Raw genomic sequence first — 24,245 nt, 5'->3', positions numbered from 1 at the left:
GTCAACTTACTCTATTTTACATTAAAAGGACTCTACTCATATATGTTATCACATGAACTAAAATAATTATAAGATGGTGTAAACTGCATTCTAGATTTTATTTCCCTGATTATCCCAGGCCTTGTCTCTTGTGTAGTCAGCCAGAAAGGTATAATTTTACAGCCACTTTTGCTCTTGTGTAAATGGCTATCAAGTACGCAAGACAGTGGACAATCAGACCACAGATATCTGGCTTGCTTTAAAAAAAGTCAATTCACTATTTTGTTTTTGGAAACTTTAAAAATATTTTACATTTGTGGGTATAACAAGTGACATTGTCGAGTAATCTCATCACTGGTCTGAAAGTTAACTTTTCTATCAATTGCTGCTTTGACAAATGTTCATGCTGGTGAGAGTAAATGAAAGAACCGTTAATTTCAGCCTGATTGTCGATAAAGGAAGAGCTCAGTGTTTGAATATAAAATGGAAACCTGTCAAGGATTTTAAAGTATTGCAAACTTTGGAGAAGGAAAAAGTCTATGTTTTAATTTTCCACCTACTAAAAATGAAGTTTGTTAAAATAATGCTGACTGTTTTGCACTGATGTTGAAAAGAAAATGAAGCACGTAATTCACCTGTTGCCCTACACTTTTATGTAATCATTTTTGCTAGTGCAAAGTAGGTGTAAAATACTACCAAATCATAATGGTAGCATTGAGCATACACTCAACATACTCAGTCTGATGTAAGTAAGTATACTGGGTGCAAGATATCACAGGATCAGAGTCTGAGGTAAGTTGTGCAAAGTACTGTAATGTTGCCAAGTCTTCAAACAAATGTCAAACATCCATATTCCATGTGCTACAACATTAGCATTTCCTCCAACAGTAATTGCTGTGCCCATCCTGGTACATGTTTTGAAAACTTGGTACATGCTCCTCACACTTTGACAAGTTTTTTTTTTTAATAATACAAAAATGGAATCCAGGAAAATTGAATAATATCTGAAAATAAAACCACCCCAGCTAGTCTCATATATCTAAAGACAAACCTTAATATAACATTGCCACTTTTATGTACAAAAGCAAGACCATTTAATTTTCAGAGTAAAATTCAGTACATGAGAATGAACAGTATAATAGACAGCCTATTTAAATGGTACATAGTCGTAAATAGTACTGGAGGGGCTATACTAAATAAGACCTGGTATGCCAGCTGCTGTTTTGTCCAACATGCCAGGAACTGACCTGGAGACCTCTAGAACTAAATGTATCTCTGTCTACAGCTTGCATTTTAAAGCTCTGTAGCTTGGGGCTGTAACAACTCATATCCTTTGAGCATCAGCAGAGATGGAGACCTGTATCTCATTTTCACCAGTGGGTTATACCAGCATCATAACAACACAAGAACGGCCATACTGGATCTGACCAAAGGTCCATCTCAGTATCTTGTCTACCAATAGTAGCCAATTGCAGATGACCCAGAGGGTCACATGATCCCTCTCATGTAATCCATTTTCAGACAAACAGAGGTTAAGGATACCATTCCTACCAATCCTGACGAATAAGCATTGATTTACATAACCTCCATGAATTTATCTAGCTCATTTTTGAATCCTGTTAAAGTCCTAGTTTTCACAACATCCTCTGGCAAGGAGTTCCACAGGTTGACTGTGCACTGCATGAAGAAAAACGTCCTTTTATTAATTTTAAACCTGCTACCTACGAATTTCATTTGGTTACCCCCTAATTCTTATGTTATGGAAGCAAGTAAATAACTTTTCCTTGTTCACTTTTTCCATACCAGTCATGATCTTATAGACCTCTATCATATCCCCCCTTAGTCTCATCTTTTCCAAGATGAAAAGACCAAGTCTTTTTAATCTCTCTTCATATGGGATGTGTTCCAAACCCCTAATCATTTTTGTTGCTTTTTTCTGAACCTTTTCCAATGCCTATATATCTTTTTTGAGATGAGGCAATCACATTTGTACACAGTATTCAAAATGTACCATGGTTTTGTGTACAGGCAATAAGATATTCCCTATCATATTCTCTATCCCTACTGATTCCTTAATGATTCCTAACATTCTATTTGCTTTTTTGACTGCCATTGCACACTAAGTGGATGTTTTCAGAGAACTATCTACAATGAATCCAAGCTCTCTCTCTTGAGTAGTGGTAGCTAAGTTAGTTCCCATCAGATTGTATATATAGTTGGGATTATTTTTTCCAATTTGCATTACTTTGCATTTATCAACATTAAATTTCAGTTGCCATTTTGTTGCCCAATCACTTAGTTTGGTGAGATCTTTTTGAAACTCTTCACAGTCTGCTTTGGTCTTAACTATCTTGGGTAGTTTAGTATCATCTGAAAATTCTGCCACATCACTATTCACCCCTTTCTCCAGATCATTTGTAAACAAGTTGAATAGGATTGATCCCAGGACAGACTCTTGGGAGACACCACTAGTTACCTCTCTCCACTCTGAAATTGTACCATTTATTCCTACCCTTTGTTTCCTGTCTTTTAACCAGTTATTAATCCATGCAAGGACCTTCCCTCTTATCCCAGGACAAGTTACTTTACTTAAGAACGTTTGGTGAGGGACCTTCCAAAAAAATGGAATCTGTATCATTAGCAGAGTAGTACTTCTATAAGGGACTCAAATTCTAGACTCCTAGCCCTGGTTTACACTAGGAATTTATTCTGAAATACGCCCCTCCCCCGATCCAATTTATAAGTGGTGTCTCCATACTAGCAAAACCGTTATTTCAAAATAACAGGCCACAGAATTGGAGATCTGTACTCCTGCTTTTCATCAGGCGTAACGCTAATTTTGAAATAGTTATTTCAAAATAATGGTAGCATGGACACTCTAGAGCTGCTATTTCAAAATAATTACTCCCTGGAATAATTTGAATAATTACTCCCCAGTGCATCCTACTAAGTCTGAAGTAGCGCATCCATGTTGACAGAGTCTTTCTTGGACTAATTTCAAGGCTTCCCTGTAGTGTGGACTTGCTAGTTCGAATTTGTTAAATCTGGAATTATTAAGTCGAATTTAGTAATTTCGGAATACTTTCCTAGTGTAGACATGGCCCTAGTGCAGAAAAGCCTTATTTAAAAGAAAAACGAAGCTGCTTATTAAAACTGAAACTGAACATGGTGGTATAAATTAAAGCAAAACATAGGAATCTGTGCATTATATTCAGGTGACCCAACCCCCCATCAAGCCACCCCAACTACATGATCCTAAGCATACGTACAGAACAGGTGTAATTGTGTGACCTTGGAAATCAATTTCTAAAGGAATATATTTTTACAAAATCTGATTAAGTGTACTTAGCCTTTTGTGCATGCTCTTCTATAAATACAGGAATGCAACTTTTATATTTGTGCCATAAAACCTCAGACAGTAAATATTTTACTGAAATACACGTTTTCAGTTGTTATGTGGTTACTTTATTACTTCAGGTAGCTGCCCTGAGATATTAGTCAGTCTACTAAGGTCTAAAGATGAGTTTCTTTTAATCTCTAAATTCGTAGTACTGCCAAATGGACCACATAGTGAAGGGGCATCTGCTGTTGCTATCCAGTAAACACAACTGGGTGGAGCAACATTCACAGGCTTGAAAGATATGAGCTGATACCCAGGGTCGGCAGAATTCTTAGGGTAGCCACTCCAGTGCTGAACAATTCCTGCCTAGGGGTGGCTCTAGGTTTGCCAACTTTCTGATCGAGTGAAACTGAACATCTTGGCCCTGCCCCTTCTGTGAGGCCCTACCTCAATCACTGCCTCTCCATCCTTCCAGCACTCTCTCTCTTTCCTACCTTAACTCACTTGCTCATTTTCATCAGGCTAGGGAGAGCCCATTTCAACCTGGTGTTCAGTTGAAAACTGGGCAAATGTCTCCCTGCATCTGGCTGGTGGGTGAATGACTGGGGCGATGACAGATCTCCGTGCACGGTCATGGAAGGGAAGGGAGGTGCAAGGAAGGGAGGCTGTATTTGCACTGACTGTTACCAATTAATATTTTTTCATCCATTTCATGGTCTAGCTGAAATTGATGAGTACCAACATATATTGAGTTAACTAGACTCTTGCCAAGACTACTTTAAACATTCTTCCGCAAAAGGTCTCATGAGGTAGGAAACTTTAAATAGAGAATAAAACAAAATTAATTATTCCATTTACAAATAATATGCAGAAATGCTCAGCTAGCTCAATAAAACAAGTGACCAGGTATGATGGCCTCTCTTCTACTGTCTTTTAATCCACCAATAATTCGCTGCTAAGAGTCTCTCTGATTTCTTGCTTGAGTTGCTTTTTTTTTTCTTATCCACCTGTTCTCATATAGCTGCTCTTTACAAGCATTAAAATTTCTCGTACACCACTGGAATATGACACACAATGTAGGATATATTTTCTGTTAATGGTTGATCTTATATTTTTAATTGTTGAATGTAATTTGATATAAATGTGATGCTATATGAATTTCCTTCTCTTTAGTCCATGAAATTAATAAACTTGCTTAGATTTATTAAAGCAAGAAATGAAGGAGTGAATGGAATCAGAATAATAGTTTCCCCTCCGTGATTGTCTTACAAATATTTACTCTCATAGGATTTCATAATGGCATTGATCATCAAATTATCAGCAAGCTAATGATTTTAAAGTCATAATAGACCTCATCTCATAATTAAACCTTCTATATGGCAGAGTAATAATTACAACAATCATCATTTGTGTATTCACAAGATCATTTTTGGAGGTCAATATTACATTAATTAAATAGATAAATAGATGGAAGATTTTAGGGGTCTAATAGTTGGAGACTGTCTTTTACAACCAAAAGTTTAGAGAGAACGGAAAGTGCAAGGAATCTGAGACTTTTGCAAAGAAATGCAGCAATACAATACAGAAATGTTGAGGAACCTTTTTGACATGTGGCAATACACCAAATAGTAAAGGAAAACTTGTAATAACAGCCTCAATTGCACACTTCAGTCTCAGACCTTGTTACATAGAAAACGAAAATGCTAATTAATTTGATATACTATTGAATGGAGGTATTTGTGGTGTATTGAGAACTGTATTGGAACTGCAAGCTATCCTTTTAAGAATGTGTCAGAAAGGGTAGTTTTCAGGTGTTGCTTCCAGTCAGGGGACTCTGCAGTGAAGTATGAATGTGGGAGCAGTCAGTCTGGAAAGGGACAACTTAAATCAGAGTAAAGCAAAGTTGTGCTTTCCTGTCTTGGAGGCATCCTCTTTTCTATTTTGGGGTTCTTGTGTATAATTGTTCTGAATTATAAGAAATAGAATAGCATTACATGGCAACCTCAAGAGTTTTTATGTTTTCATCTAACTTTTTGGTTTGTGCGCTGTGAATATAGGAGCGTCATACTATTATCTAATTTTTAGCCGGTCAGGTCCAGGCAGATCAAAACAGGAAAATAGTTCTTAGCCCAAAAATTGGTGTATATTAATTGCTCCAACAATTGGCTTGCACGCCTAAAAGCAGTCTAGTTACAATCCTGGTCAACCAAATCTGCCATGGTAATTTGCCAGAGCCCAACAATTACTACAGTACAAGGTTTTCCAGGTGCACAGTGGTATGATCTCCATAATAATGTGGTCCTAATAGAATGTCAGCAGACCCATTACAGTTCCTGCACTGCTCTAGATACCTTGTGAGGTATTGTGTAGGGATTTTAACACCAAATAGGGCAAAAAGAACAAAGACAATATTTTAATTGAATATGTACCACGACTGATCAGCAGGGAGGCAGGAGCTGGAGGTGGCTCATAGGGTGTTTGAGATATGGATTCCAGAATATTGGAACATACTGTCCCTTTGATCTGAAATAACCTAGATTGGTGAGCATCTGGATAAGCTGCAAAAGACATCTGTTTGACATGAATTTTGGAGAGGGAGGATGATGGAGTAGAATGATGAAGGAGTGGAAAATAGCTTTATTTTATGTGGTGGGCTGGCAGAGTTCCTTATAAATGATTGTTTTGACACTTCTGTGTAATAGTAGTTATAGAGCTATGTGCGAATTTTCCAATGAAAAATCTGTTGACAAAAAAAAATGTAGAACCTACAAAACTGAGAATAATGAACAAGGTAGAATTAAAATTTTCCTACAGAAAATTTCAGTCGGGAAAATTGAAATCAGGTTAAGATGACCTGAATAAAAACCAATTTTGTTTATGTATCTGGATTGAAATGTTTTGTTTCAGGCCATTTTGACATTAATTTTTGTCTTCCTGAGTTGCTATGGTGAATCATAGGGGCTGTAGTTCAGGTACCTCTATTTCTGAACTGTATCTCCCACGATACATAGTGGTCTTTCTTTCCATTTAAACTACTGTGGGGTTTAAGGAGATCTCAGGATCTCAACTCATCTTTAAAGATGTAGGCCAGCTGAGGAATCTAGTGAATAGATAAGAGCGAGGTCATGAGGCACCTGAACTACAACTTCCATGAGGCACAATGGCAGCTTTTATGGTCACAATTCAATGCTGAACTGATCTGCAGGCAAAATATTTTGTCATTTCTGGATGAAAATTTATTTGGACTTTCTATTCCATGCAAATATTTTATATTTAGAGTTTTTGCCCCAATTCTAGATGAAAACAAATGATGACATTTTAGAATTTCTTGCAAGATGGAAATTCCAAAGTTTAGCCAGTTCTCATTATGTTTTATGTTTCTTAGGGAATGTCTACACTACAGCGCTAATTCGAACTAAGCTAATTCGAACTAACAGATCCAGATTAAAAAACTAGTTCGAATTAGCGTTTTGCTAATTTGAACTAGCATGTCCACATTAAGTGGACCCTGAACCGGGGTTAAGGATGGCTGGAAGCAGTGCCAGCAGGGCATCAGATGAGGACTTAGAGCGTGGAGCTGCTGCCTCAGACTAGCCGAGGGCTGTGCTTAAAGGGACCCGATCCCCACCCCGGACAGACAGTTCTCAGGGGTGCCCCGCTTGCAAAGCAGTCCTGGCTTGGAGTGCCCTGAGTGCCCACACTGGGCACATCACAGCACTCGGCCATCAGACCGGCTGCACTTGCCGCAGGCTGCCATCTGGGAAGAGAGGGCAATTGGGGGGCTGCAGGAGAGCTTCCACCCCCAGAAGCCCGCAGAGCCAGCCCAGTCCTCCCCATCGGGGGCTCGTACCCCATTCCTCCCTCACCTCCTTCCACTTACCCTTCCCTAGCCCCCCTTCCTGATGTACAAAATAAAGAAAACGTGTGGTCAAAAATAGAATCTCTCTTTATTGAACAAAACTCGGGGAGACTGGGAAAAGGAGGTGGGAGAGGGGAAGAGAGAGGGTGGGAGAGGGGAGGGCAACTAAAATGATCAGAGGTTTGGAACAGGTCCCATATGAAGAGAGGCTAAAGAGACTGGAACTTTTCAGTTTAGAAAAGAGGAGACTGAGGGGGGATAGGATAGGAGGTCTATAAAAGCATGAGTGAGGTGGAGAGGGTGCATCAAGAAAAGTTCTTCATTAGTTCCCATAATAGAAGGAATAGAGGATACCAAAAGAAAGGAATGGGTAGCAGGCTTCAAACTAGTAACAGAAAGTTGTTCTTCACAAAGCAAAGAGTCAACCTGTGGAACTCCTTGCTGCAGGAGGCTGTGAAGGCTAGAACTAGAACAGAGTTTAAAGAGAAGTGAGATAAAGTCATGGAGGTTGGGTCCATGGAGTGGTATTAGCCAGGGGATAGGAGTGGTGTCCCTGCCCAAAGTTTGTGGAAGGCTGGAGAGGGATGGCACGAGACAAATGGCTTGGTTACTGTCTTCGGTCCATCCCCTCCAGGGTCCCTAGGGTTGTAGGCTACTGGGCTAGATGGACCTTTAGTCTGACCCAGTACGGCCATTGTAAGCTCAGGGCTCAGGATCGGGGGTCTCAGTGGACCACCTTGATTTTCATGCACACCTGCTCCTGGGTGGCCAGGCTGGCAGCTCTCCTGCCCTAGACGGCCACTTTCCTGTGCCTAGTGCCTCTTGCGGTCCCGGGCAAGCTCCTGGGAGCCGGCAGCCTGGTCCCGGGAAGAGGGGGAGGGTTGGGGGCATTGGGTGGCTGGCCCGAGCCGTGCCAGGTGCAGGGTCTGCTAGCTGGGTCCTGGCAGGCTTGCACCTGGCATGGGCATCGTAGCCAGCCCGTGCCCCTTTAAGGGGTCCGGGGCTGGGAGGGGGGCATAGAGTTTCCCTGGTGTTGGCCAGAGTGGAGGGCTAGCCTCCCACTAGTTCGAATTAAGGGGCTACACACCCCTTAATTCGAACTAGTAAGTTCGAACTAGGCTTAGTCCTCGTAGAATGAGGTTTACCTAGTTCGAACTAAGCGCTCCGCTAGTTCGAATTAAGTTTGAACTAGCGGAGCGCTAGTGTAGCGCCTATCAAAGTTAATTCGAACTAACGTCCGTTAGTTCGAATTAACTTTGTAGTGTAGACATACCCTTAGTGCCTTGTGTAAGTATTTTTATTATTATTATTATTTAAACATATCTAAAAGTGAACAGTAGTTTGACACATTTCCGGGGTGGGGGGAGTCACAAAGGCTATGTCTACACTGCAACACTATTTTTGAGATACCAGAGTATCCTGAAATTGCTATCCTGTATCTTCACAGCAAGCCTGTTATTTTGTACTTGCCATTCTGACGTCCCTGTAAACCATTGTATGAGGAATAAGTGACGTTTCAGAATAGCGCTTTATTTCGAAATTTGGCACCATGTAGACAGTGCCAAATGACAAAATAAGCTATTTCAAAACAGCATCAAAATCGCATCTGTATTTTGCATAGCTCAAATTGCATATCTTATTTTGAGTTATGATGCAGTGTAGACGTATCTACACAGAAATAGCTTATTTCTATTTTACTGTCTCTGTGTGTCACTCATTTTTGTTACCATGCATCGTTCAGTGTTGATATCTGTTAGGATAGAGCCTTGAATAGTCTCTTCATTCTTTCTCCTTTCTTTCTCCTCCCCCATATACCATAATACTTCTACAGGCAGTCCCCGAGTTACGCGGATCAGACTTATGTCGGATCCGCACTTACGAACGGGGCTTTCTCGCCTCGGAGCTCACAGGTAGCGGGACCGCCCAGAGCGCAGCGGTCCCGCCACCTCGACCTCTGGGGTGAGAAAAGCTGCTCCAGGTGCCCCTGGTCTGCTGGGGACCGTCTCCAGCAGACCAGGGACACCTGGAGCAAAGCCTCAGAGGCACGGGACCCCTCCGCCTCCCCAGCTTTGCTCCCGGTGTCCCTGGTCTGCTGGAGATGGTCCCCAGCAGACCAGAGGCACCGGGAGCAAAGCCGCAGCGGCGGCGGGGTCCCTCTCCTCCCCGGCTTTGCTCCGGGTGTCCCTGGTCTGCTGGGGACCATCTCCAGCAGACCAGGGACACCTGGAGCAAAGCTGGGGAGGCGGAGGGGTCCCGCGCCTCCACTGCGGCTTTGCTCCCCATGTCCCTTGTCTTCTGGGGGGGGCGCACTAGCTGCGCCCCCCCCCAGCAGACTAGGATTTTGTTGTGGACCCTGGGGTAGAGCAGCTGGGGTGCTGCCGGGTTGGTCCTGCAGGGACTTACCTGGCAGCCCAGCTGTTCTGTCCCAGGCTCGAGATTCAGCCGCTGTTGAAACTGATCAGTGGCTGATTCCAGGAAGCTGGGGGCAGAGCAATTCTGTCTCCAGCTTCCTGTAGTCAGCCCCTGGTCAGTTTCAGCAGCAGCGGCTGAATCTGGAGCCAGTTCCGACTTACATACAAATTCAACTTAAGAACAAACCTATAGTCCCTATCTTGTACGTAACCCGGGGACTGCCTGTACTGATAATACCAGTTGCTGAAAATGTGGGAGCACTGTTTATGCCGGTCACTGGGAACACTCCTTTATCTTTTGACCAGACTTATGATGTTTTTTCTCTCTGTCCTTCACACACTGGCATATTAACAAGTGAAGCAAGAATAGCTGGGAATGGAATGGACAGGAAGAATGGCAACAACATGTATAGCACTCCCAAACAGGGTATGACTCGGTGACAGCATATCAGGAGCAAGTCAGAGGAACTGCCTAAAAGCATGACATTTGAGAGGCACGTCTGTGGCAGTATGACCAACATGGAGATAATTGTGTCATACAGTTTCAGCTTTTCAAATGCAAGGCTGGTACAACATAAACACAGCCATTATGAAACATAATTACTGAGCCTGAACTACAAGCCATTTTTTAAACTTAATCATCAATAAAAAAAAAAACCCTGCCAAACCAATGGATTTTCTAGAATAGAAAATATTCTTGGTGTAGGGTCAAATAAGAGCAATGAAACCACGTAAAGCCCTTTTGTAACATACCTAAAAGGAATATTTGCAACCAAGCTTGGTAGCCTATATGTCAGATTTCAGTCCTATGACATTTAAAAGCTGAGCTACAGTATAAACATCCATCATGTTAATGTGATTGCTTTTAATGGCTGGAAGGCCACATGAAAGAAATGACACATTTCCCATCCTCCCCCTGTTCTCTTTACCCAAGAAATAAGTATTCTGCCTCACTAGCATGCCCAGACCCTATTACTTTAAGATCAAGGGATCCTGACCAAGAAGCTGCTCTGCCTCCAGCCTGCAAGACACAGTACTCTAATAATAAATAAGATCAGCAACTGGAAAGTCAGGGAATGCAGGTGAGACAGGTGCTACTAGAGCATCAATATATCTCTGATGATTCTCGCCGACAGAATAACTCCTCATGGAACAACATCTGATGACCCTGCACTACGATAGCAAGCTCTTTGCCTTTATTTTCTGTACCAATAAAGTGAATCAGCATTGAAGGTGTGCATTGCATGAGCTGTAATTTTCTCTCTTCCATTCAAGATGTCTTCCTTCAATAATGATCTCTCTACTTCTCTCATCCAAAAGGGTCCTGATAGAAACAAGCCTCCCTCTCTTGCAGAGGCATGCTGGACACATCTCCCTTGCCAACTGGACAGTGGTAGTTTCTTTGTGTAACTAGAGCAGAGGTGAGCAAATACCAGCCTATGGGTTGTATCTGGTCCACCAGGTTAGTCCCTGGTGGGTCGCCACCACTATATTTACTTGTGCCTCCGCATGTCCAGGTGATTGCATCTCCTGTTGGCTACACATTGCTGTTCCTGATGAATTGGAGCTATGGAATGTCCCAGTCTGTGCTGCTTCCTGCAAGTCCCATTGGCCAGGAACGGTGATCTGAGGCCAAAGAGAACTGCAATTGCTGGTATCTGCAAAGTTGCAGGTAAATATAGTGGCAGCGGCCCACCAGGGGCTAACCCTGGTAAATCGCTGCCATTTTATTGCCCACCCCTGAACTAAAGTGATTACTGGTGAAATTAACAGAAAATTCTAATTTCCAGATAGGTTTATTATCACCTACAGTATTTGCTAACTCTGTGACAATGTATAATTTGAATGGTTCCAGTTTTCAGGTGTTATAAATAGGAGTAGTGACAGTGAAATCATTGCTTCTGTTTATTTCAATGAAACTATAACAGCCTACACCAGCTGAGGATTGGGGACAAAATGTGTAGCACAAAGATCTTTATCCTAAGTGTTTCTGAATACTAAAAAAACCTCCCCATATTCAACACAATCACATGTCTTTTCATCAACATTACTCAGACTTCTTTTCACAATAGCCCCCCTCAGAGACCTGAATTTATATCCTGACATCAGGTCACAAGTGAACATTAATTATTTCTGGTCACCAGTAGTGCACATTATTTAACAATCACAAAGTTCAGAATAATTCACAATCTCTGTGAAAAATGGCAGGAGCGAAAGTATAATAGCAAAGGCATCGTAGGTCAGGAACGCCATAAGTTGGTATACTGCATGGGGGGAAGTTTGTACAATGTCCACCCACCGTGTACCTGGCTTAAATCAATACTATTGCTACCTCACTTTCATTAGTACTAAATATACTCCAGTTCTCTTAATAATATAAAGATAGACTCCTTGATCTCAGGGTAGCAGAACAGTGAGCCATGGGGGAGACAGATATTGGTCTCATGTAAAAACTTACATTGAATGACTTAAATAACTTAAATGGATTACATTTGACAGACAGTTCAGATTGGAAGAATTACCAGCTTCTATCTAAGCCTCAACTACTGTCTTCATTGTGACACTCTTCTTTTCCAGCTCTGTCTTTGATGAGAGAAAATTCACTCTCCATGCTAGCTTAATCCTAAATAATGCTTGCCATCTGTGATGAAGTCTTGGTCACAAAGTATGGTCAGACTACAATGAGTTCATTCATTTAAAAGCTGCTTTACTAGGAATAACATCCTGATAAACAGGAACAGTTCTCTGGCACATGTAGAATGATGTATAGTCCCAGAGTCATAAAGTATACATTGCAATTATATTACATTATAGAGCTACTTGAGAAACAGCTAGTTACTTTGTCAGTGTGATCATTTGTAGTAATACAAGGGGCAGATAAATACAGTAGTACTCAGTAGACTTGGTCAGAAAAAATTAAGTAAAACAATTTTTTTCATGGAAAATGCAGTTCCATAAAACCAAAATGCTTTACAAAATGTTCTGTCATTAATTCACAGACACACCTTCCTCAATACATATTCTTTCCTTATAAGATAACCATGAAGGTGATTTACTTAAGAACATTATTACAGATCTGCGATGTGACTTTATGCACCACCCACCAATAGCCCCAGAATTCCCTGGGCTTCAGACATCCATATGATGTATATTACCCTTGATATACATCCACTGCCACCCAGGATGAGGAGCAATAGTTGCTGCTGGCCTACAGCAGCAGTAAGTAATGACACCATGCACACTGGCTCAACGGAGCTGATCAGTGAATTAGTGGATGTGACCAATGCTCCGTCACCTATTTCCTGCCACTCCCTTCCCACCTGCCGCAGGAGAAAGTAGTAAGCAGGCTTGCCCAGACTCTTGGTATGTGAAGGGGTTCTTACTTTTCCTTATTCCCTTGTGTAGGCACACAGTCCAAATGACTGTTACACCCTTTGAATTTATGGCCTTGGTTTCAAAACAGTCTTAAACTTAGCTCCCTTTTTGCACCCTTGTTTATATGTGGGCACTATTTATGTCATGTCAGGTATATCTAAATACCTCATTTTGGATACAGACATGCACTCAGATGATAAATGAAACATTGTGCCCACAAACGGCTTGCACAAAAAGGGAGGCAGAGTTTTTCTTTGTGTTTCTTCTTTCTCTGTCTGTCTGTTTATTTGTAGTAGAACAAATCACTGTATTGCATTTAGGAGATAAAAGGCTCTTACCCGGTTGCCTTCAAATCTTGAGCGATCAGTGTTTTCCTTTGCTGTCTTTTCTGCAAGTTTCTTCTGCCTTTGAGGGCCTTTTCCAAAGAAGATGTAATTAACAAAGGCGTATTCAAGTAAGGCCAAGAAGACAAATACAAAGCAGCCCATAAGATACATGTCAATGGCTTTAACATAGGGAATTTTAGGCAAAGTCTCCCGAAGATGAGTGTTGATTGTTGTCATAGTCAGTACAGTTGTAATTCCTAAATAAAGAAATAGAAGGGTGGGCATCTTATATGTTTCAGTAGATCATGTATTAGTTTTCTCTTCTGTTTTGGAAAGTTTCTTCATTAGCTTGGCGTAACTTAAACATATTGGGGAGTAGGGTGGAACCAATGGCATCACACTGGGGCATAATTTGGCTCAGTACACTAACACTGGGAGTTCAAAGCATGATGGAATCAAACTGATCCTTGTATCAGCCTTGTCATTTATACATTTCAACATATCTTAGAACATATTAAACTGTTTACCAGTCACACTGCAGGATATGCCAACTCTGAAATTAAATACTCATAGCTGGCCCATTTTTGCTGAGATGATCTTGCAGGGTTTGATTTACAGGGTTGTAACATTTTGATGTAGGCATTGATGCTCAGGTTGGGACCTCAGCTCTGGGATCTTGTGATGGGGGAGGGTCCAAGAGCCTGGACTCCAATCCAAGACGAAATATCTATGCACGGCGTTACAGCACTGCAGCCTGCCCTGAGAGCCCAAGTCATCTGACACTGGCCAGCCTGGGCATTTAATTGCAGTGTACACATACCCTCAGAGGAACTTAACCTTTAGGAAAACACAGACCTCTTGCAGAAGTCCTAGTCAACAAGGTTCTATAAGTGAATCCCTTCCTAAGCAAACATCTAAGCTAGACAGGATCTGAAACAACATAGTACTGCAGTGCAGAGTGAGTGTTAAACACCATCATTCTGGTTTGAGAACATTTTACACCCATTTTGCACTAGTGTATGTGACTACACAAGATACAGAGTACTCAAGGATCAGGCTTACCATCTTGAATGTGATGCAGGACAAGGGGATAGCTTACGGATTTTAGGTGGCATCCTCCATAATAACTTAGGAATACTGGCTGCTTTCACAGGAGAACCTGCCAGATTGATTTTTGGCCTTTGAAGTGGAGTCTTGGTCAGGGTTACCAACAGACTTTGCCAGATGCTAGGTAATGTGTGTGTCAGGGGTGGTGGAGGGGTGGAGGAGAAGGGGACTCAAATTCAGGCCACACCAGAAGAGTGTGGCTTTGGGTGGAAGGGTTGGGAATATGGGCAGCAAGCCCTCAGAACTGCCCAGGCTGACTCTTGCAACTCCTTTGAGTGTGGCTGACTAATTGTTATTTTTATTCTCAGAGGGGTAGCTGTTTTAGTCTGTAACTCAGTGTCGGACCGAGCCATAGTTGTGCCCTGGGCAGTGGGCGTGCAGCGCAGGCGCAGCCCAGCCCCAGGCGCACGGCTCATGCGCAGCCTGGCCCCAGCGATGCGGCGCTTCTTACCACTTCAATCAGGCGCCCCCCCACAGTTGGTGCCCCAGGCAGCCGCCCGGCTAGCCCCCCAGCTAGCCCCTTTCTTAATCCGCCCCTGCTGTAACTGAAAACACTTTTTAAAAATAGTTCTGCAGCACCTTAGAGACTAACAAAAAAATCTAGATGGTATCATGAGCTTCTGTAGGCACAACCCACTTCTTCAGATGAATGGAGTAAGGGGTCCAGAGTTACCAACAGATTTAACAGACACTGTAATTGACAATATTTTTCCTATTTTTTCCTTCTCTTTTCCTTCCCATCCCCTCTCTTTTTCTGCTATATATTTGTACCCTGGATCCCTTACTCCATTCCTCTGAAGAAGTGATTTGTGCCCTTGAAAGCTCATGTTATTATTATTGTTTATTACTTGGGTTGCTTTAGAGCCTAGGAACCTCTGATGTTGACTAGGACCCCGCCCTCTATGCTAGTGCTGCGCAAACAAAAGATAAAAAGTTAGTTCCTGCCTCTAAATTGGGGTAGAACTCATAACATTGGGGGAATATTTTCATACATGACACTCCCCCAAACAAAAAAAAGCAGTACACTAAAACTGGTCAGCAGCCTTACAGAGTTCTCTCTTTCCAGGTGCTCCAAGAAGAGAATTGCAAAAAGCATGATATGGCTTGGTGACTTCTGTCTCACTATATCTGTTTATTCATTGCCACAGTTTCAGTGGGAGCTTAAAATAGAAATAGTGATTGGCTCACCACTACTGTCCACTGTCTTTTAAAAGGGGTCTATAATAATATGTAGTGTATCTCAACGATAATTGAAATATAATATATGGCGTGTTTTGAAATCACTGCCACAATCCTAAAGGAAACTTTCATCTGAAAACTTTAGGGCCAGATTGTTAATTTATTGTTCCAATCTAGTAGGACAAACTGGGACAAAGAGTACTTAAAACTGCTCTAAAAATACATCTGGAAATTCCCAGAGGGGTAAAGTTGGTACCACCTGCTGTCTGCATTCTCCACACTGGGCCTATATTGTGAGACTGGGAAGATACAGCAGGGCCAGTGGCTGGAGCATCCTATCATCTCACAATTTCTGAGCAGCAGAATTGTTCTTGAGGACTGTTCCTACTATGTAAGTTAGAACAACCCTAAAACTTGGGCCAAGAGATGGCTTAGTCCCTGCTCAAAAAGATAGCTTGGCACCACTTTACCTCCCTCCCACTTGGCTGTGCTAAGCATGAATACAGCTGAGACTCAAGCCCTCAGAGTATGATCCTGGAATCTGCCACCACTGAAGTCATTGGCAACATGCCACTGATTCTAATGTGAGCAAGACTGGGCTTTGTTTGAGGAACTCACATTAGAGATTTAATGATAGTTACATTCTGCATTGAGAGAACAAGCCATTATTGACTCAACACAAAATGACATGATTTTGGCATAAGTGAGGTTGGGATATCAAAATACTGACATGCTGCAATCTTTAACAACTTCTGAAGGCTACATTTAGTTTGACATTTTAATGTCCCACTCATCCTTATCACATACCAAGGGCAACTCTTGCTGCTGATGCATCATAATTGATCCAGAATGACACCCATGACAAAATGGTAATCAGTATAGAGGGCATGTAGGTCTGAAGAATAAAATATCCAATATTTCTCTTCAACTTAAAGCTCAGTGAGAGTCTTGGATAGGCACCTAAGAAAAAGGGGGAAAATAACACTTATTTATACTGAAAAAAGACCCTGGTAGACAAAATACTTTAGTTTCCATAGAAACTAAATCATGTACCTTTGATGGGATGTTATGACATTTATAGAACAGAAGGGTAAATGCCTTACGTGTATTACTGGTTACCAAATGCATGCTATTCAAAAGGAATTCTGGACTTTTTGCAGAGAATGCCCTAATATTAAAACTGGTTGTATTTTATGGAGAAAAGAGGTACTAAGATAAAATTTTAATTATAAAACAATTGGCTGAGCTCTGGAATTTTTGTAATAAGTGATGCTTAAATCTCTATGTAAAATCTAATATATAAACGAGAATGTTTGTACACTAATAACTTGGACACTATAAGAGCTACCGCAACCAAACTTTGCATGGGGTAACCTTTTATCCAGGAGAAGGTTTTAAGGAAATGGGAGGAAAGAGATGAGAGATCGACACTTCTCCCCAGGGCTGCACGGAGCTTGGCAGTGCAGGGAGAAGCCGCTTCCTGGGGAAAACAGCAGGGCCAGTCACTCACTAAGGCCAGCGGAGGGACAAGGAAGCAGAGGGCAGGCTCGGGCGCCAGCAGCAAGCACGCAGCTCCTTTCCTCCTTCCTCCCCTCAGGCTCCTCACCTCAGTTATATCAACTGTCAACTTATATTTCAACAATGTATACTAACAAAGCGCAAAGACAGTCACTTAAAGTAGTTAGAATTGATTTGGAGACATCTTGCTTTTCACATGGACAACTCTATGTTGTGTGTTCAAGAGTTGGAAGTGGAAACATTTGTACATATTTGTTAAGAATAATAAAACAAATATAGTTTACAATAAAGTTTTTGATGATAACATGTAAAATCGGTTGTTTTATACTTTTTTATATATTTTAATCCCTATAGAACTCAGTGCAACTTTTCTACCATTCGAAAAATGATAATGGACTACTGTTTTTCTAAATTTTGTTCCTCCACTTTCCCAAGCAATGCCGGGTAATTCCCACTAGTATTATCTAAGGGTATGTCTACACTACCCCCCTAGTTCGAACTAGGGGGGTAATGTATGCATACCGAACTTACTAATGAAGCCCGGGAAATTCAAATCCCGGGCTTCATTAGCAAGTTCGGTATGCATACATTACCCCCCTAGTTCGAACTAGGGGGGTAGTGTAGACATACCCTAAGTGTCTACACTACAGCATTATTTTGAAATATCTTATTTTGAAATAATGCATCTACACACAAAATGCATTTCAAAATAGCGGTTTGCTATTTCAAAATAGCACATCCACACTGAGTGGACGCTGACTCGCATTTAAGGTGGCTGGAACCAGGTCCGGCAGGGCATTAGGTCATGAGTTACTTTGTGTGGCTCCTGCTTGAGGCTGAGGCCTGTGCTTACAGGGACCCCCAGGACAGCCAGTTCTCAGGTTTCCCTGCTTGCTTGCCTACCTCGATGAGGGACAGCAAAGCATTATGTCTCTGAATGCTCTGGTTGCCCTCACTTGGGACACCACAGCGCTCTGCAACATGGAAGCAGAGCTGCCCCGGGACCTCTGGTGCTTCTCGTGGATGTGTTGCTATGAGCCTGGCTGCACTTTCTGGAGGCTGCAATCCAGGAGGTCCATCGGGGGCTGTCAGTATCCCGGAGGACCTGCAGAAGAGCTTCCACCATGAGGAGCACTAAGAGCCTCCCTGGTCTGCCCCACTAGGGGCTTGTGCCTCATTCCTCCTTCGTGTCATTCCACTTACCCCTCCTTAAGCCCCCTTCTTGATGTCAAATAAAATACATATATTTTCATGAACACAAACTCACTTTATTTAACAAAACTGGGGGGGGGAATGAAACTCTGGTGAGATTGGGGAAAGGAGGCGGGAGAGCGGAGAAGAGAGGGTGGGAGAGAGGAGGGGGAAACCTGGGAGGAGAGAGCTGGAAGGGGAAAGCAAGGGGAAAAGGGGGAGAGGAAGCTCAGAGCTCAGGATTGTGGGTCTCGCCGGACCAACTTGATTTTCATGCAAACCTGTTCCTGGATTTGCATATGGCTTTTGGTGGCCAGGGTGGCAGCTATCTTGTCATAGACAGCCATGTTCCTCCATCTAGTGCAGAGATCATGGATGTTGGGGGCATCCCCCCCCCCAAACCTGAATAAGATCCATGATCTCTACCCTGGACCAGGAAGGCGCCCACCTTCTCTGGCCCCTGGCAGGCTCCTGGGAGCTGACAGACTGCTCCTGGGGAGTGGTGGAGGGCTGGCTGCCAGTGGCTTGCTGGCTCATGTTTGGAGCCACTGGGTCATGGCAGTGACTGCTGGCTCTGGGCTGGCAGGCTTGGAGCTGGCACAGGCACTGTGGCCAGAGTCAACATCTTTTAGGGCTCCGGGGTGTGGGGAGGGAGAGAAGTGTTCCTGGTTGAGGCTGGAGTGGTCACCAGGGCACCCTGGGAAGGCTGGAGACTCCCTATTTCGAAATGTGTGTCTACACAGCACTTATTTTGAAATACCTATTTTGAATTTGGCATTATTTCTCATGGAACGAGGTTTACCAAATTCAAAATAAGCGCTCCGCTATTTTGAATTAATTTCAAAATAGCGATTTGGCTGTGTAGACACTAGTAAAGTTATTTCAAAATAATGGCTGTTATTCAAAATAACTTTGCTGTGTAGACATACCCTAAATGAATTATTTTCATGTTCCATTTATTGAGTGCATTAGTACAATTAACAGTCAAAATGTAATATGATTAACTTAATTTTAATATAATTATAATTAAAATCAATTTTGCATCATGCATTATTTAGATAGAATAACTGTTCCTGAACTGACACTTATCAAATAGACCCAAACAATGTGAAATGTGTTACCTAAAGTGTCAGAAATAAATTATTTTCAGTAATAGTAAGAAAAAGAACACAACATAAGAATGGCCATACCAGGTCAGTCAAACGGTACTGGGATAGATAAAATGTTTTCAAAACATGCTATACATTATATTTCAATTATCATTGAGACATACTACACATTATTATAGCCTGTTTTTAAAAGTTAGTGGAGAGGAATGGTGAGCTAACCAATATTTCCTCTTTATTTAGTCCAGTATCCTGTCTTCTGACTGTGGTCAATGTCAAGTGCCTTGGAGAGAATGAACAGAACAGGTCATCATAAAGGGCTTGTCTATACAACAGAGAAAATTGACTCTCCGGCGGTCGATCTTCTAGCATTAGAATTAATGAGTCTAGTGAAGACCTGCTTATTTGAATTGAGGGAGTGCTCCCAATTGGCACCGATAGTCCTTTACATCACCATGCATAAGGGAAGTTGCACAGGAGCATTTGCTCCCATCAACCTCCCAATATTTGGACAGCCCAAAAACATGATTTAAAATATGTCAACTCCAGTTATGTAATAAACGTAGCTGGACCTGCATATCTTAAGTAAAATTTCCCCTTTAGTATAGACCAGGCCCAAGTGATCCATCCCCTGGTGTCCTCTCTCAGTTTCTGGCAAACAGAGGCTAGGGACACATCAGAACATAATTTGGCATGCCTGCCAAGCCTGCCTAGCGCCACTGATGGACCTATGCTCAATGAATATATCTAGTTCTTTTTTTAACCCTTTTATAGTCTTGGCCTTCACAACATCATCTGGCAAGGAGTTGCACAAGTTCACTGGGCGTTAAGTGAAAGAAATACTCCCTTTAGCTTGTTTTAAACCTGCTGCCTATTAATTTAATTTGGTGACCTCTAGTTCTTGTGTTATGAGTAGGAATAAATAACACCTTATTTACTTTCTCCACATGTTACGATTTTATAGACCTCTATCTTTTCCCTGTTAGTTATCTCTTTCCAAGATGAAAAGTCCAAGTCTTATTAATCTCACCTCATATGGAAGCTGTTCCATGCTCCTAATAATTTTTTGTTGTTTGTTTCAGTACCTTTTTCTATTCCAATATATCTTTTTGAGATGGAGTAACCAGAACTGCATGTAGTATTCAAGATGTGGGCATGCCACAGATTTATATAGAGGCAATATGAAATTTTCTGTCTTGTTATCTACTCCTTTGTTAATGATTCCAAAGATTCTGTTATTGCTACTGCATAGTGACAGGATATTTTCAGAGATTTATCCACAATTATTCCAAGATCTATTTTGGGTGGTAAGAGCTAATTTAGACCCACATCATTTTAAATGCATAGTTTTGATTATGTTTTCCAATGAACATTACTTTGCATTAATCAACACACAATTTCATTTGCCATTTTGTAGCCCAATCAATAAGTTTTGTGAGATCCCTTTGTAACTCTTCATTCTATTTTGGACTTCATTAGCTTGAGTAGTTTTATATCATCTGCAAATTTTGCCATCTCACTGCTTACCCATTTTTCCACATTATTCTGAATATGTTAAACAGAATTATTCCCAATACAGACCCCAGGGGACATCACTACTTCACTCTGTCCATTCTGACAACTGAACATTTATTCCATCCTGACGCGTAACAAGAGAGGCAAACATGGTAGGAGACCGGATTGGCTTACAGGGGAAATCCTTGGTGAACTTAAGCACAAAAAGGAAGCTTACAAAAAGTGGAAACTTGGACAAATGACCAGGGAGGGGTTTAAATCTATAGCTCAAGAATGCTGGGGGGTTATCAGGAAGGCGAAAGCGAAAATGGAATTGCGACTGGCTAAGGATGTGAAGGATAACAAGAAAGGTTTCTACAGGTATGTTAACAAGAAGAAGGTGATCAGAGAGGGTGTGCGGCCCATACTGGATGAAGAAGGTAACCTAGTGACAGATGATGAGGGGAAGGCTGAAGTACTCAATGCTTTCTTTGCCTCTGTATTCACGGACAAGGTGGGCTCCCGGACTAATGCACTAAGTGATGCAAGATGGGATGAAGATGGACAGCCCGTGGTGGGTAAAGAACAGGTTAGGAACTATTTAGAAAAGCTAAACGTACACAAATCCATGGGTCCAAATGTAATGCATCCAAGGGTACTGAGGGAGTTGGCAAATGTCATTGAGGAGCCTTTGGCCATTATCTTTGAAAAGTCATGAAGATGGGGAGAAATCCCGGATGATTGGAAAAAGGCAAATGTAGTGCCCATCTTCAAAAAAGGGAAGAAGGACGATCCAGGGAACTATAGGCCGGTCAATCTTACCTCGGTTCCTGGAAAAATCATGGAACGGATCCTTAAGGAATGCATTTTGAGGCACTTGGAAGAGAGGAAAGTGATTAGGAATAGTCAGCATGGATTCACAAAGGGAAAGTCGTGCCTGACCAATCTGATTAGCTTCTATGATGAGGTAACTGGCTCGGTGGACATGGGGAAGTCAGTGGATGTTATATACCTTGGCTTTAGCAAGGCTTTTGATACAGTCTCCCACAATATTCTTGCCAGCAAGTTAAGGGAATGTGGATTGGATAAATGGACAGTAAGATGGATAGAAAGATGGCTAGAATGCCAGGCCCAGCGGGTAGTGATCTATGGCTTGATGTCAGGATGGTGGTCGCTTTCTAGTGGAGTGCCCCTAGATTCGGTTCTAGGACCGGTTTTGTTCAATATCTTTATTAATGAGCTGGTTGAGGGGATAGATTTCACCCTCAGCAAGTTTGCGGATGACACTAAGTTAGGGGGAGAGGTAGATACGCTTGAGGGCAGAGATAGAGTCCAGAGTGACTTAGACACATTGGAGGATTAGGCCACAAGAAATCTGATGAGGTGCAAGAAGGACAAGTGCAGAGTACTGCACTTGGGATGGAAGAATCCCAAGCATTGTTACAAGCTGGGGACCAACCACTTAAGTAGTAGTTCTGCAGAAAAGGACCTGGGAGTTACAGTGGATGAAAAGCTGGATATGAGTCAACAATGTGCCCTTGTAGCCAAGAAGGCTAATGGCATATTAGGTTGCATTAAGAGGAGCATTGCCAGCAGATCCAGAGATGTCATTATTCCCCTTTATTCAGCTCTGGTGAGACTGCATCTGGAGTATTGTGTCCAGTTCTGGGCCCCCTACTACAAAAAGGATGTGGACGCATTGGAGAGGGTCCAGCAGAGGGCAACCAAAATGATTAGGGGGCTGGAGCATATGACTTGTGAGGAGAGGCTGAGGGAATTGGGTCTGTTTAGTCTGCAGAAACGAAGAGTGAGGGGGGGATTTGATAGCAGCCTTCAACTTCCTGAAGAGAGGTTCCAAATAGGATGGAGAGAGGCTGTTCTCAGTAGTGACAGATGGCAGAACAAGGAGCAATGGTCTCAAGTTGTGGTGGGAGAGGTCCAGGTTGGATATTAGGAAAAACTATTTCACTAGGAGGGTAGGGAAGCACTGGAATGGGTTACCTAGGGAAGTAGTGGAATCTCCATCCCTAGAGGTGTTTAAGTCTCGGCTTGACAAAGCCCTGGCTGGGTTGATTTAGTTGGGATTGATCCTGCCTAGAGCAGGGGGCTGGACTTGATGACCTTCTGAGGTCTCTTCCAGCTCTATGGTTTTATGGTTCCTATCCTTTGGTTTCTATCGTTTAACCAGTTAACCATGGAATTACCATCCTCTTACCCCATGACAGTTTAGCTTGATTGAAAGTCTTTGGTGAGGGATGTCAAAGGCTTTCTGAAAATGTAAGTATACTATATTCTATGAATCACTCTAGTCCACATACTTGTTGAATTCTAAAATTGGTGAGGTATGATTTCCCTTTACAAAAATATGCTGACTCTTTCCCAACATGAGCTCATCTTTGTGTCTAATAATTCTGTTCTTTACTACAGTTTCAACCAATTTGCCTCATACTGAAATTAAACATACCAACCTGTAACTGCCAGAAGTTGGGAGGCTGATCGAAAGCCTATTTAAGTCAATTGTGCTCCTTGATTTAAATATTTACATTACTACCACGGGTATTATATTTCTGCCAGTCAATCAAAAAACTCAGTGAGTGTCCAGTATTGTAACAACATATTTTCTAATACTTAAACGGCCTGCTTAGAATATAAGAACAGACATACTAAATCAGACTAAAGGGCCATCTAACTCAGTATTCTATCTTTCCACCGTGGCCAATGCTAGGTGTCCCAGAGGGAGTAAACAGTACAGGTAATCATCATATGATTCCTCTCCTGTTATACATTACCAACCTCTGACAGAGGCTAGGGCAGGGGCGGATATAGGGCAGGGTGAACGGGGCGGCCGCCCCGGGCCCCGCGCTTCAGAAAGCCCCGTGCATGCGCCGTGGCAAATGGGGGGCCCCGTGGAATTATGCTGCCCGGGGCCCTGCAAAACTGTCATCTGCCCCTGGGCTAGGGACACCATTTCTACCCATCCTGACTAATTGCCATTGATGGATCTAACCTCCATGAATTTATCTAGCTCATTTTTTGAACCCTGTTAAAGTCCTGGTCTTCACAACATCCTCTGTCAAGGCATTCCTCAGGTTGATTGAGAACAGCATGAAGAAAACTTTCCTTTTGTTTGTTTTAAACCTGCTACCTATGAATTTCATTTGGTGACCCCTAGTTCTTATGTTTCAGGAACAAGTAAATAACTTTCCCTTATTTGCTATCTTCACACTAGTCATCATTTTATAGACTTCTAGTATATCATCCCTTAGTCTCCTCTTTTCTAAGCTAAGAAGTCCCAGTCTTTTTAATCTCTCTTCAGATGGGACCCATTCAAAACTTAATATTTTTGTTGCCCCTTTCTCC

General features: G+C 42.2%; 1 protein-coding gene across 3 annotated transcripts in view; it reads right to left on the bottom strand.

Moving 5' to 3' along the window:
• GABRB3 (gamma-aminobutyric acid type A receptor subunit beta3) overlaps positions 1 to 24,245 on the bottom strand; it is a 161,870-nt gene that overhangs the window by 15,881 nt on the left and 121,744 nt on the right. For all 3 annotated transcript variants that reach the window (XM_075916421.2, XM_075916435.2, XM_089775371.1), the window contains 2 exons: positions 16,384 to 16,536; positions 13,303 to 13,547 (listed from right to left, as the gene is read on the bottom strand). In XM_075916421.2, the coding sequence (XP_075772536.1) occupies positions 13,303 to 13,547; positions 16,384 to 16,536 (398 nt within the window). The remainder of the gene's footprint in view (positions 1 to 13,302; positions 13,548 to 16,383; positions 16,537 to 24,245) is intronic.

Source organism: Pelodiscus sinensis, chromosome 1 (assembly GCF_052426305.1).
Source record: "Pelodiscus sinensis isolate ZL-2025 chromosome 1, ASM5242630v1, whole genome shotgun sequence".
NCBI lineage: Eukaryota > Metazoa > Chordata > Testudines > Trionychidae > Pelodiscus > Pelodiscus sinensis.
The sequence above is the reverse complement of the archived record's forward strand: the minus strand, read 5'-3'. Positions and strand labels throughout refer to the sequence as shown.